This window comes from Dreissena polymorpha, chromosome 6, assembly GCF_020536995.1.
Source record: "Dreissena polymorpha isolate Duluth1 chromosome 6, UMN_Dpol_1.0, whole genome shotgun sequence".
Lineage (NCBI taxonomy): Eukaryota > Metazoa > Mollusca > Bivalvia > Myida > Dreissenidae > Dreissena > Dreissena polymorpha.
Window position 1 is genome coordinate 51354899 of NC_068360.1, and position 15048 is coordinate 51369946.

General features: G+C 34.9%; 1 protein-coding gene across 2 annotated transcripts; it reads left to right on the plus strand.

Moving 5' to 3' along the window:
- Positions 1-1767: 1767 nt before the first annotated feature.
- Positions 1768-13836, plus strand: LOC127836454 (uncharacterized). 2 transcript variants are annotated; one of them, XM_052363099.1, is made up of 4 exons: positions 1768-2395; positions 11835-12006; positions 12622-12770; positions 12960-13836. In XM_052363099.1, the coding sequence occupies exons 2-4, from the start codon at positions 11900-11902 to the stop codon at positions 13133-13135; spliced, it is 432 nt and encodes a 143-aa protein (XP_052219059.1). In that variant the 5' UTR covers positions 1768-2395; positions 11835-11899; the 3' UTR covers positions 13136-13836. The 2 variants fall into 2 exon arrangements, with proteins under 2 accessions (XP_052219059.1, XP_052219058.1); XM_052363098.1 differs by lacking the exon at positions 1768-2395 and having other exon boundaries at positions 11475-12006.
- Positions 13837-15048: the final 1212 nt, after the last annotated feature.

Sequence of the window (15048 nt, forward strand, 5' to 3'; positions counted from 1 at the left end):
GTTCCGAGCTAGAGGTTCCATTTTGTGCGGACCCGGTGTGTGCCGCTGCACTCCTACTAAATTAAATAACTAGACTCACGAACGTTGAGACGAATTTCGATTAATAGCTGCAATGTCCAGCTTTAACGTTCTTGCTGATTTTTTTCCATTTTGTTGTGATCTTGTGTTGTGGGGGCGGGGGGGGGGGGGGGGCAGCAGGAGTACCCGGAAGAAATCCCATCTTGACCACTAACCAAACCTGCTGCCGGGAACCGGAATGTTACCCGGGTCGCCTTGGTGAGATGCGAGTGTACCAACCATTGCGCTAGTCACCGTCAACACTTTATAATTGCGACGTTTAGTAATTCAGTCACTGACCTCTAAGTTATAAAAGAACTTTGAAATTCGTTTTTCGTCAATATTTATTTAATCGGCAGAGGTCAGTAAATAGACCATGTGGTTTGTGTCGATTCTTGTCAGTTGCGTTGCGATGCTGATCGTGCATCAGGCTTTCAAAGCTAATTTTCATATTAAGGTAATTTATTTTGAAAAATTGATGTTTTAAATATATTCAAGAGACGTTTTTGAAACCATTATTCACTTATGAGATGTCAGAATTTATAATTAACGCAATGTCATTTTGTACATATTCATCACCACTATGTAAGTAGTATATTCAAACAATGATCTACGTTTAAACAAATAATTGTCCTTAAACAACAACAACAAGAAATGTCTTTAAAAAGACAGGCGACGTTGATTTAAACACTAAGATGGTATGCGCCTTTAAAAAAGTGTAGAATAATGCCATCGCACAAGTCGGTATCGACAGACAGAAGTACAGATGTCTTTAGTGGTTCTTAAATATCCACTTCACGTTCTTGTGGTTTTAATCATGAATATGTTTTATAAGTTTCGCAAATAATATATTCATGCTATGTAAACGAAAGATTACCGGTAATACATTCAAACAAATCATTACACGTGCATGTGTCTAAGAATCAATTAGAATAATTAACCCACGAATTTCAATAAATGATGTTTTGGAGTTTATTTATACAAAATGTACTAATATTCAAGGTATAATTTCAACATATTTTCAACTTCTCAATTAGATATGTTTATATTATTATGATGTTTAACAAATATGAAATAAAAGTAGTTTCAAAATGCACATATTAGCCATAACCATTTAGATGTTTCACTGGATAATCGCCCCCGAATGCTCGATCTTAAACCCCAAATATACACGCTACATCCACAAATCTCTACCATAGACCCCCAAATCCATGATGTACATATCACAATGCACGCCGTAGATCTCAAAATACAGCTCTAAACCTCCGCCGCGTTAGAGCTAAAATCACTAACTGTACCGTTAAAATGTTTCAAAATGTGTCGCCTAATTATTTTATAAACATAGAGTGGGTTGAAGGTCAATCTTTCTTAATATGCAATCATTCAAAGCTGCCCATCAAATAACACTATCACGTTAAAAAATGATCTAATGACTTAGACTACAGAAAATATTGTATTATTGCCACCAACGCCCATGTGATTTGTATACATTATAAAGAAGTGAAACTCCAGCTGCTGGAGCAGTATTGAATTTTCATTAAAGGTCAACAGAAGAAATCTGACTCACTGTTCATATTTTATAAAGTAATACCATATTATAACAACAAAGTAAAAAAATAGAATTTAAAAAAAAAGTTAGAGCTAAAAAAACGATGATTTTGATGATCGGGAATTTCCGTAACGCGTTCGGCAATTTCCGCCGCTATTTTACCCCGATGACGTATGTGTGCACCACTGCGCATGACGAATATTCCCATGTTATGTACAGTATGCACTGAAGCATGCAAATTTCCTCAAAACTTCAAGGATTACAAGACTGTGTTGATCATTCACTTGCATATACTTAATTTATAATCTCTTTTGTGTTGATTACGAGTCGAACTTTTACATGACATTGAGGATTTACTGATTTATAAGATGGTTCAATGTGCAGCGTTTGGCTGCAATGCTCGTTCTGAACAGCAAACGGAGAAGTAAGGATTCTTCGGCTTCTCAAAGGACGAAAGTATTAAGCGGAAATGGATTCTAGCCGTGAATTCACGAAGGATTATCGACGGAAAGGTGGTGGACTTTACGCCAAGCAAATATGCAAAACTCTGCATGAAACATTTTGAGGATAAGTGCTTTGTCCACCCCCCCCCCCCCCCCCCCGAGTGTGATGGCGAGTGCGGGCTTTGGGATGAGACTGTCGCTGCATCCTGATGCAGTGCCAACTTTCTTCCCTGACACGGACAACTTCAAGGCATTACAGCCGAAAGCTTTAAGGCCAGACGAGTTAGGAGCCCCCAAACGGAAACGTGACAACTAAGGTGCTTTTTCCAAGAGAAATCGCAAAACGGTAAGAACTTAATTAATAAGGTCAATGATCAGATATGCATCTTAATACCACAAGTTCTATGTTATTTCAAAAAGCTCAAACACTGACAATGTAAAAAATACTTTTGAATTAAAAATCATTGTATGTAGTTAGAATAGTTGGCAGCTAGTAACCAAACTGACTTTGGCAGTACGGCAAGATCTAATTATTTATTGTAAGTGTTTTAACAGGCATCAGTTTGAAATCGACACATTTCGATCGGTTTCCAGTCGTTACACCCCCTGGACGTTACACCCCTGGTCATTACACCCACCAAGCCTGGTCATTACACCCACTAAGCCTGGACATTACACCCACCAAGATATTGATTAGATTAGAAAGGTGTTATCAACTTATGAACCACTAATTGGATTTGTCATGTAAGATGACACTGATGAGATTAATGGTTGCTCAAATTATTTAATGACTGTAACAATATGCATCTAAATAATAAATACTTTTTTCAAGAATATACAGACAGAAAAAACTTGAAGAAATAAAAATAAAGATAAATAAAATAAATATTTAGAATAAACAAAACACAATCTTAATTTATATACATTTATTTTTATTTCACCATAATGTAATAATATGCATCTACATCATAAATAATTTTTTCAAGAATATACAGACAGAAAAAACTTTGAAAACACAATAAAATAATGATAAATACAATAATTATTTAGAATAAACAAAACACAATCTTAATTCATATACATTTATTTTTATGTTACCATAATGTTATAATATGCATCTAAATCATAAATAATTTTTTCAAGAATAATCAGACAGAAAAAACTTTGAAAATAAATTTCAAAAAATGATAAATAAAAAAAATATTAAGAATAAACAAAACACAATCTTAAATTTATACATTTCTTTTTATTTCACCAAAATGTAATAATATGCATCTAAATCATTAATACTTTTTTTCAGGAATATACAGACAGAAATAACAAAACTAAAATAATATTGCCAAGAAATTCCATTTCACTTTAAACAGTATATACACTTCCTACAAGTGAGATTTCACGATTCTAGACAATTTCTATACTTTATATTCAGCCGCACCGTACAACCTACTCACTAATCTCAAGAGTCCCGATGTACTGATCTCTTTGGCCTCATACTTTCTCCAGGCATCAAAAATCTTCCTGTCACATTCCCTATACTGGTTTCTTTGCCGTCTGCCAACACTATTATCAACCAGCTGGCATGCATGCCATACGTCCCGGATTGTCCGGGACAGTCCCGGAAATGAAGAACTTGTCCCGCTGTCCCGGAAATCTGTCAAATGTCCCGGAATTTACAAAATCCATAAATACATGTACCTTATCTTAAGCTTAACTGCACCTCGAAGTTGTGTATATCTGCAGCGTCTCCATGACAATGCCTACCCGAATAGGCAGACTACGCTACGTGTCAAAATCGATCAATTAACAGGGGTCCTGTTATTATATCGATTGTCTCACGTTCGCGGTCAAACCGAAAAGGCGGCATTGTTTAATGTGGTTGTAAATTGACTTTAATCTACTACGTCATTATTTCCCGCTGCGTAAGGGCAAAGGATAGTTGTTCACACATCTGAAGTCCAATATCGCTGAGTAAAAAATTAAAAGCAGTTTATGTTCGCACGTTTAACCGACAAAGAAGTTGAGTAAAAAAGAAAGCATATAAAAACGTCATCCTCACACGGTTTATTATTGTCTTGTTCTAAACCCCCAGTAAACATAACGTTAAAAAAACTATTGTGCATTGATTTGAGTTGACGATCTAACGGTACTGTATTGTTGTATTTTTTTATTATATAAATGTTATAAATGAATAAAGGCGTATCAACAACTACGCGTTACACACACCGGTCTTAATAACAATAACGCAGTGACGTCACCATCTATGTTTAGAACGCTTACACTGAAAACACGTGGCTTGTATCTAGTAACGGAAGTAGAAATGTTTAATTTGACGTTAATAGATCAAGTGTATTTCGGATAGGCTTTCGAACTTTTGCTATTAACGATGCGAAACAAAAAAAAACGTACCAAAAATGCATATGTCTTTAAATATCGCTACATTTTATACATGTCCCGGAAAATCGGCAAAAGTCCCGGACAATTTAACTCAATGTCCCGGAATTGGTCTCAAAAATTATGGCATGTATGAGCTGGTCAATGTCAAACTCAGCCTCAAGTGCTTGTTTTCTGAGTGCAGGTACAAGTTTGTAGAATGTCAGTGATCTACCACCAGAAACGCCATTCAAACGTGTGTGAAAGCCTTCCACATCGTTGTTGGTTCTGACATGTAACCCGTATATACACCAACTCTGTATTGGGAAGGTCAAAGACTGAATCCAGGTTGAGTCAATGTAATTGACAAGTTTCCTCAGAGGTTCTGTGTTTGCACGCTGCGCGAGGTTCCTGAAAAGAGGTTCGATCTGACTAGACGGCACAAAAGGAAGCACAAGTAACTTGCGGACATAATCCCACAGGTCCTTGCGCTCCATATAGGCTGGACCAAGCCCCACTGCTTGTACATGGCGCTACACAGACTGTGCCCAGTGGAATACGCATCCTTTAATTTCAACGCCTGGAAAGACATGTCTTATCGCTCCCCAGGATCCTGCCTCGAAGTCGACCACAAAGCCTTCCACTGAATAGGCCCCCAGAATTGATTTGATCTCACCCAGTACTGCCACATAATCTTCTTTCTTTCGCCGAGACATGAGAGCAAACAGGAGTGGAATCTGTTTCATCTTTCCATCAAATTGGATGAACCCATGGATTGACATCAGCTGCCCTCCGCGAAATGGTCTGTCTACAATCTGTGGAGGACAATATGACAATATTAAAGTATCATACATTAAAATTGAATTGTGTATCGTAATCAAGATGCATTTTTCAAGCTTAATCATCTTTTATCCTTTTATTAATTTAAGATGTGTGATGTCATAACAGCTTTCCTGCCTCAATTATAAAACATAGTTAAATAAAATCATTGCCATATGTATTGGTACTATTAAAATCCCCAAAGCCTGGAAGAGAATATACAATTAAATAAACACTTACTTTAAAGGTCCCGTCCATAAACCAGCGCTTGGTTGACCGTAGTATTTCCAGTTGCCTTGGTGTGGAAAAGAGGATGTGCCGTTCCCTGTCAACACGCAGGTCGGCTATGATGTAGTCCCCTCAGTTCAGATAGCCTTGATTCACTGCAAACTCCAGGTCAGTTGGCTCTGACGGTCTTTGGCTCTTTCTGTGACGGTTGGCCTTCCTCTGGAGGGACTCTGCTGTTGGCAGGTTTGGGCGGGTACCCCTGTCAGAAAGAGCAGTTCTCGCCAAGTCCATAGCGGAGTGGTACAGATGGTTTGAAGAGTCTTCCTTGATTTTCACAGATTTTTCCTTCTTGTACAGCAGACTTGGATCAGCGGGATGACAATGGTTGGTGCTGTTTCGAGCAAACTTGTCGCCATTACTTGTGAGCTTCGCCTGACACTTCACATTCTTGTTCCTGACACTACATCGCCAGATTGTACCGCCATTCTTCAACGTCTTAAAGACTGAGTACGAGTATCCATCTGTACTGATGACGATAGGGTTGCCGTGCTTGCTACCTGTTGGGAGATGGTGGAAGACCACAGGTTGCTCTTCTACGATCGACGTGTTAAGTGGCGCTTCTTGTATGGAATTCTCGACAATCTCTTGGGGAAGCTCAAAAGGTGTGTCAATGGTAATACTGTCGTTGGCGTTGACAATTTCAGGCTCTGGCTCAGGTTCAGGCTCGGGTTCAGACTCAATGGTAATAGACTCATTCAAATCAGCTAGTGTAGGCTCAGGTTCAGGTTCATCATGTAGTTGGACGTCCATGGACTCCATTTCGTGAGTGTCCTCTGGTGTGGCATCATCAAGAGACTCATTCAGATCAACAAGTGAAGGCTCAGGTTCAAGGTCATCATGTAGTTGGACGTCCATGGGCTCCATTTCCTGAGTGTCGTCTCGTGATGCATCATTAATAACATTTTGTTCTTGCAGAAGACAGGGGATACACCTGAAAGGAATGTCAAGCCCTTGTTCTACAGCCTGCTTATACTCTTTCCTGCTGATTCCTGTACAGAACAAATTTCAAACACCTATGTATTGTGCAACAAGTATTTATGATATATTCAAATTTTTTAATTTTGCATACTGTTATATCAGGGTTGGCATATTGATCGGTCAATTGAGTATTGACCGGGCTGGCGGTAAATACCCGGTTAAATACAAAGTAAGTACTGGTCATTACTGGGTATTACTGATCAATACTGGTCGTTTGAAAATTATAGCATTTAAACATCACAAAAGAAGATTTTAATCAAATACGATATTAAATCAATCATTATTCTGAAATTGATACGTTTTTTTTGTAAGTAATTTATTGTAAAAAAAATCTTTAAAGCTATAAAAAATAATTCTTTATTATTTTTGGAAACGGCCTCAAATATATAAGGACTAAGGCAATATCTTTATCTCAGTGTATCACATCTGTTACTTAAGTTTTATTACTATTGTAGTAACCATAGTATTTCACTTATCTATTGATATATCTATTTGATTAGCAGTGCATAAAATGCATGCAGTGTTATGTCTCTGATATTGACAATGAAGCAAATCTGCCCTTAGGCTATTTCATATCACCCAAACAAAAGGAGGTAACTTGCTATTAATTTAAAGCAAGTATTAATAAAGTAAAAATATCCTATATCTGTTGGTTTCAGTTAGTTTGTTAGATATTGAAATAGAAGTAACATATTGTCACAGTATGATATATAAAATTTTACTGCATACTTTAAAGTGACAGTTGTTTTATTAATTATAATATCATTAAAATTTAAAGTCAGAATTGATAATTAGGGATCATTGAAGAAATCCTTTTTTATATTGAAACACAATTAACAGGAATCTGTCACTTACTGTAGCAATCAAAGCATGTTTTCACAGTTTATGGGAGGGCCCTAATTAGCAATAGTCTGTGTATCTTTTATGGCCCCTAATAAACAGTTAGAGGGTCTTTGTCTGGCCCTAATGTGGCCCAAATAGGTACAATGTTTATCTAAGTGGCCCAGTGTTTGGCCCAGTGTTACTGTTAGTTTTACAAACTGTGTTTCATAAATGATGACACAAAACTGTGTCAATGATTTAAAACACTAAATTGGGGCATGAGTCTTAATGCAACATAAGATAAACTTAATTATTTGTATGACAACAAAAATATATATTACATGTATAATCCCTCATGTCTCTACCCATTTCATTTTTCCTGCATAAATACCATTCTGTTACATATCATATTTTTAGAAAAATTATATTTTTGTTAATAAAATGTAAATCATAAGACCATTAAATTGAATTTTATTTATGTAAAAATAAGAAAGTATTAAATTAGGATTCCAAACTTTCCACATGATGTAGTTTGTTAAAATGTAACAAATAGTTTCTAATTACTAATAATTAATGGATATGTTTTTATAGAGACTAATAATTATATAAGTTATATAAACAGATAAAACACAGATACCAAGTTATACCCAGTAATGTCCATAAGACCATTAAATTGAATTTCATTTATGTAAAAATAAGAAAGTATTATTAGGATTCCAAACTTTCCACATGATGTAGTTGATTAAAATGTAACAAATAGTTATCTAATTATTAAAAATTAATGGATATGTTTTTATAGAGACTAATAATTATATAAGTTATATAATTGTGTAGGTTAAAGTTTATAAATGAGTATTAACAAAAATAAATTGGTCAAGAATGGGGCAGCTAATAAGCTTAAACCAAGTTGGTGTTTTAAATTATTTATCAGTTACAAGACCATTTGATAAAAACGGAAAATGCCCTAAGGTCCAAAATCGCATGATGTCATGGAGCTCAAATGATATAGAATGTTTATAATAGGAAGAAGAAAATGACTTACCAGTATCACCACATCTAATATGCTGCCATAATCCACAATTATCACATGAAACAGCAAAATCAGAACTATTAACACGCTTTTTTTTACAATTTGAATCAATACACCAAAATATTTGTTTTGGGGGCATTTTGACAGAGTAACAATATATACCTATAGTATGATATTCTCTAAAATTGTTCTGGTATATATGGGGACAATGAGTAAAAACAATTTGCATTGAGTATTTGTCTTATTAACTTTGTTACGTTTGATGTTATGATATTCTTTTGCCACGACATAAAGATGCAATATTCTTTAGAATTCATAAAATCAAACAACAACATCTTCAAATGAATTTTAATAATAATGGTGTGAACAAACTCCTTTAATTTTAGGTGTTATTATTACACTTTGATAATTAACAAATTATTTGAAAAGATCAAAGATAAATGTTTTTCACACCAAAAAATTGTTATTTCCCAATTAACACTGCACATCAATAAGACAGACATTCAGACAAACAAACAATAAAAAACACTTGGACAGACCCCCATTGGACACACATTAAAGCAGAAACACCATTAATCAAGTGAAGTGTGCCCCATGGTAGGTGTGATCACACCTTAGGAACCTAATCAATTATGTTTACATCTTGGTGGGTGTAATGTCCAGGCTTGGTGGGTGTAATGACCAGGCTTGGTGGGTGTAATGACCAGGGGTGTAACGTCCAGGGGGTGTAATGACTGGACACCTTTCGATCTTAATACAAATGTGTATCTATCTAAATATACTGCTAGTCGACACAATTAGCATTTCAAGCAGTGGACACTGTTGAGTCCATTTCCTGGGAAGAACCAGTACTTGGTGTCTATGGAGGAGATAATGAGAAAGCTCCCTGAGTAGGGAGAACCCAGGAACTCCCGATCGCTAGACGGACACCGCATCCACTACACCACCGTGACCTCTTACTGTTTTCCACCACGGTTAATTTAGCTCAAGTTCTAATGTAAAGCAGTTGCTGACAAGCCATATTTTCTACCTATTTACCAAAAATTCAATTAATAATGTGTTGCTTATCTTTTTATTGTTTAAAATGTGAAAACGCAAGGGCTTTTTAGTAAATACATTCAGACTTCCAATAATGTATTAATGCTGGTTTAGAAAAAGAGATGATAAGTTAGAAATAGTGTGCCATTTAACTGTTAAAAGAATAAAAAAGAAATTTGAATTAGTAGCCGACAGGTGTTTTATTATTTATATACCATTTATTCTTCATGTAGTGTGAATCATAAAATGCATCTTGATTTTTTTGTGTTTTCATAAATTGAACAGCAACTGATTCTAGTACTTAGTAGCTGATGGCCATTTAGGCTACTGGTAGTGCCATGATAATTTAAATAACAGTTCAATTTCAGTCTTCATGGTAATATATTTAGCCAAAATCATTGTTCTATATTAGAAACAGGAGAAAAATCCAATAGCCTGACTATATAAATTATTAATTTCTAGAAGCCCAAATAACATCTTACCAGACCCGGGATGTCTGGCTTATAGTTTAAGACTGAATAAATGTTATATTTTCAAATTAATATTGTTACATGCATTAATTGCATTGGAAACAGTTTTCAGTGTAATAAACTCATTTTGCTCCTTATGGGCTTTAGCCATTTTGAGATTTCATTATAGCATTCAATGTACTAAAGATGTGTTGTTTGATTAATTTCTGAAGTGGAAAAAAGAAAAACATGTAGTTTTACTATTATGAATACAAAGTTTACTTTATTTTACAATTTTGTGTTACAAATCTTGTAGAAAATAAATGACAGCATTATAATATGTGTAAAATTAAATAAGCTTTTTTCGGGTTATCATTTTTATATTTTATTTATAAAGTTGCTTCAATTAGGTGGTTTCTGTACAAAATAAGTTGGTCACTAAACTAGCTGAATTTTTGCAAATCACCATGCCAACAAGGCACCAAGTTGGCAGATTGTGGTGTATTACCACCCTACAGCTGCCATAAATCAAGCTGGTGTCATAAAATAGATGGTCCTCTTTGTTTCTGTAAAGTCAAGTATTGTTATCAGTGATCTACTGTTATCAATTGTATTTGGCACAGACAGTTATAAAACAAGCAGATTATCAGACTGCAGTAATCATAACAACTGAATATACAACATACTGCACTAGTAGATAGAACAGTATTTATAAATAGAATAGGAAATAAATTGCAAAAAATATATATAACATTTTAATTTTGACCAACAGCAAAAAATATAAATAACATTTTAATTTAGAACAACAATCTACACTTTTATTCTTGTCTTTTGTCTTTATGCTTTCTTTTAATTTAAACACTGTATTATTTTAATTGGGATATTTTTTTTTATATATTGTATATATTTAGTTTGACAAATTATAATTAAAACAGAAACTTGCATAAATACTGGCATCATTTAAATACATTTCTTCAAAACTTGATTTTTTTATTAATTAAAAAACAAATCCTCATGAAATGAGCTATAATGCTGCGCATGGACACAGTTTTAAAATACAGTTAAAATGAAAAAAAACAAACAACCATTTTTAATGAAATAGTCATTGAAAATTGCTTACCGGTATAAAGCTTTAATTAAAGATACTAATACTATATTGCAAAAATAAATGTAGATCATGAAATGAATAGTTTTGTTTGAGAAAATCACCAAAATGATGTCCATTCCCTGTTTGATGTCTTATTCTCAATTCACATAATACAGTGTTTTTAGAACACATCATGACTTGCAGTTGACCCCTATTGATTTTGAGGTCACTAGGTCAAAGAACAAGGTCACGGTGACCCCAAATAGTAAAATGGTTTCCGGATGATAACTCAAGAACGCATACGCCTAGGATCATGAAACTTAATGGGTAGATTGATAACGACTCGCAGATGACCCCTATTGATTTTGAGGTCACTAGGTCAAAGGTCAAGGTTATGGTGACCCGAAATAGTAAAATGGTTTTCGGATGATTACTCAAGGACGCATATGCCTAGGATCATGAAACTTCATAGGTAGATTGATCATGACTCGCAGATGACCCTTATTGATTTTGAGGTCACAAGGTCAAAGGTCAAGGTCACGGTGACCCGAAATAGTTAAATGATTTTCGGATGATAACTCAAGAACGCTTTTGCCTAGGATCTTGACACTTTATAGGTGCATTGATCGTGACTCGCAGATGACCCCTATTGATTTTCAGGTCACTAGGTCAAAGGTCAAGGTCACAGTGACAAGGTCACAGTGACAAAAAACGTATTCACACAATGGCTGCCACTACAACGGACAGCCCATATGGGGGGCATGCATGTTTTACAAACAACCCTTGTTTCATTTACATTTATCGGATTATATATTTAACATCCGATTAATGTAAATGAAATGATTATGAAATTTTGTTCAATGACATGTGTTGCCATGAAAGTTGGACTATTACTTGTCTTTAGGCTCGAAGGCGCACAAGGAATTACTGTTGGTCATCGGAAGCAAGCGTCTTCTCTCTGACATTCGCATGCTGTCACCAGCTGAACAGACCTTGATGCTGGAGGCTCAACACAAGGTGGTCTGCCAATTTGCGCCAAAATTTGTCTGCTTTTCATACGCAGCAATGAAACAGAGGTATGAATTGTGATCGATTAATATTATATCTACAGAAGAGCTAGCGCAGGCATGTTGTTTTTGTCTTTCATAGTCCAGTGGTAATAATTTATAAAACTACAACTTTAAGGCAAAAATTAGTTTATTTCCTATACAATTGATAAATATTTGTGCAAGTTTAATGAGAACAACATTTGATTATGATGCGGTTTGGGTTTTTTTACATTCGGCATTGGTTGCGGAAATTCTAACAACCAAAAATATGATCTTTAATTCGAGTAAAATTAATATCCTAGTTGACCAATAAACATTGTCATTTGCAGGTCATAAACCATCAAGTGCCCATGAGCATATGTCCATTATAAATATGCATTAGTTGTGAAAATGATTTTAGTTCCTTTTTATGCCTGTGAAGGTGGGCATATAGTGATCGCACTGTCCGTCTGTCTGTCTGTCTGAAATTCCGTCACACTTTGCGTTTAGGTTTCGAAAAATGTGGAAAAACACTTTGCGTTTAGGTTTAGACAAATTTGGAAAAAGGGGGCATATGTCATCCTATGGTGACAAGCCTTGTTGTTATATGAAATAGTAATTGTTGATATAATCTGTGATTAAAGGCTATTTTTTGTAATCCAGATTGCATCTGGCAGCCCTGCATTCCGTTTCTAATGCGCACAGGAAACATGCAGAGACGAAGAACGGCGAAAAGCGCTACAGGATTTCATATCCAAAGTACAAGGCGGGACACCATGTCGTGAAACCTGTCAAAGAGGCCTGCACTTATGGTAATGGTCCTTCTAAGCAAAATAGAAAATTGGCATTCTAATATATAATATACAAAAACCTAACAGTGAAACTGACTAAGTTGACTGTTGTTGTTGTTTTTTATGCATAATATGTGTATTTTTATTTATTTGTTCAATGTGCATAGTTTAACCAAGTAGTAAAAAATAAATTGTTGATGCTTTTTTCAGATTATGTCACAGAGCTCATGGTTGAATTGCTGCAATTAAAACAACAGTTCAAGAGCACCCGGATTGCTAAGCAGGCATCTTCTTCCATTCTGTTCTCTCCGCCACCATTAGCATCATCTGCGAAGAAAATTTTAAAGAATGAAGCAGTGCAGTTGCACCGCTCTAGGTTTAATTAATTACAGTAATTGGAAACATCTTGGCATGCCATTTGTCATGTATTGCTCCAGCTGGGTTTAGTGTACGTGCGTAAGGTGTCATCCCAGATTAGCCTGTGCCATATATGTTTGTAATTAATTTAAAAAATCCTCGCGCTGGAAAGATGGGACAAAGCGTGCGCAAAATATCTCGTCCCATATTAGCCTGTGTCCCTGATAAGACTGTGCAGACTCGACGTGAACACATGAAATGCCCCAAGTTTTATATGACAATGTCTACGAATGTGCCCTTTTGACAAATTAGAACCTAGCTGAAGCACTGATCACGTATTGTTTCAAATTAACATAGCAACTACAGTTATTTTTTTGAAAAATGTGAATGTATTATTTTGACAAATATGCTGTAATAATAGTTTTCCCATTGTGTGCTATACTGTTAGTATAAAAATGTTAATGTCTACACCTTTATTTTTAAATGTTGGGACCATGTAGTGTTTTTGTGTGATAGTATTGGTCTGTAAAAGATGTTTTAAAAGTCATTTTGTTAAAGGTACTTAATTTTACTCCATGACAAGTTGTATTGCAACATTGTGCTAGTAAAGCTCATTTACTTATTCCGTCCAGTTTTCTAAAACTTGTCGTCAGGTTACAAGTTGTTCTGTTGTTGTGTCTGTGGTAATTTATATTTTTAGATGTTGCAATAAACTTGTATGCTACATATATATTGTTGTGTTGGAATGTTTTCTCCATTTCAAAAACATCGAGAGTAAAAATTTGACATGCTATTTCTCATTAATAATATTAAGTCACCTCGCTCGTGGAGAGTTTAGAAAAATTCAATTGCGTCATATTTATATAAAATCAAGACTAATTATTAAAAAATATTTATTAAAAACAACAGAAATGAGATCATTCAAACTTTGAAGTGAATGTCGACATACATGAGATCAATTTACCATAAATAAAAAATCGTGTGCAGGGAACACATCGGGTTTCAACAAAATGGCCATGTCAGGATACTAGCAAAAGAAATAAAACATCTATTCTCGGTCATTTAGTATAAAATGACACGACCATTTAAGTAAGAATTATTCATTTCAAATCAACATTATTTATTTCAACTAGTACGTTGTTGAAGTGTTGAACTCGAACGGTTAGTAAATTTTGACTGGCATTCGTACGTCGATCAGTTTCAGCGAATAATTATATCTTTTCAATGTGTCAATTATATTTGCCTGATTAAATTATAATTAAATACTTAAACAGTCAAGATGCGATGTCCTGTGGATGTGTACTATGAAAAAAAAACACGTTATATGACGAACTTTAAAAAGACAAAAGCTGATACCGTTTCCTTTGTTATGAACTCGTAGCAAGTGGTTAACTCATACGTCACTTCCGGTTGAAACAAAAATGTCGACTCGATCACGAAGTGCGAAAAATCGGCATAGTTATCGCCTGTATACTCGCTGAATACGATGGTTTTAATCGAATTATGATATGGAAATGCATTTAAACGTATAATCTCCCATAATATTGGTGTATTTCAGGATTTTTTAATCGGGTCCGTTGATCTTTAAAACAATTAGTTGGTCCTTTATTTAAGGCAAGTGACCGATTGCCCAAACAGTACAAAACAGCACAATACAGCACAATACAAACCAACATAAACACAAAATATGAATAAAGCTGGGGTCACCGCCTTGGAACGGTCAATGCAAAGCATTGGGGGTTTAAACCTGGTTATAGAGCGCTCAACCTCTTACTTGGCCCAGCAATATTCATAATACATTTAAGTGTAAATAAAATTTAACGTCATAGCATTGTAACTCAAATTAAACAATAATAAAAGGGAATTAAAACGCATTCAATTTAATTACTATTTAATTACTCAATTGCATTGAAGATACAAGAGTAACAGAGTTACAACTTTT

Coding starts and splice junctions, on each gene's coding strand:
- LOC127836454 (XM_052363099.1), top strand. CDS start 11,900: ATGCTGTCACCAGCTGAACAGACCTTGATGCTGGAGGCTCAACACAAG. Junction 12,007..12,621: donor TACGCAGCAATGAAACAGAG/GTATGAATTGTG, acceptor TTTGTAATCCAG/ATTGCATCTGGCAGCCCTGC. Junction 12,771..12,959: donor CAAAGAGGCCTGCACTTATG/GTAATGGTCCTT, acceptor TGCTTTTTTCAG/ATTATGTCACAGAGCTCATG.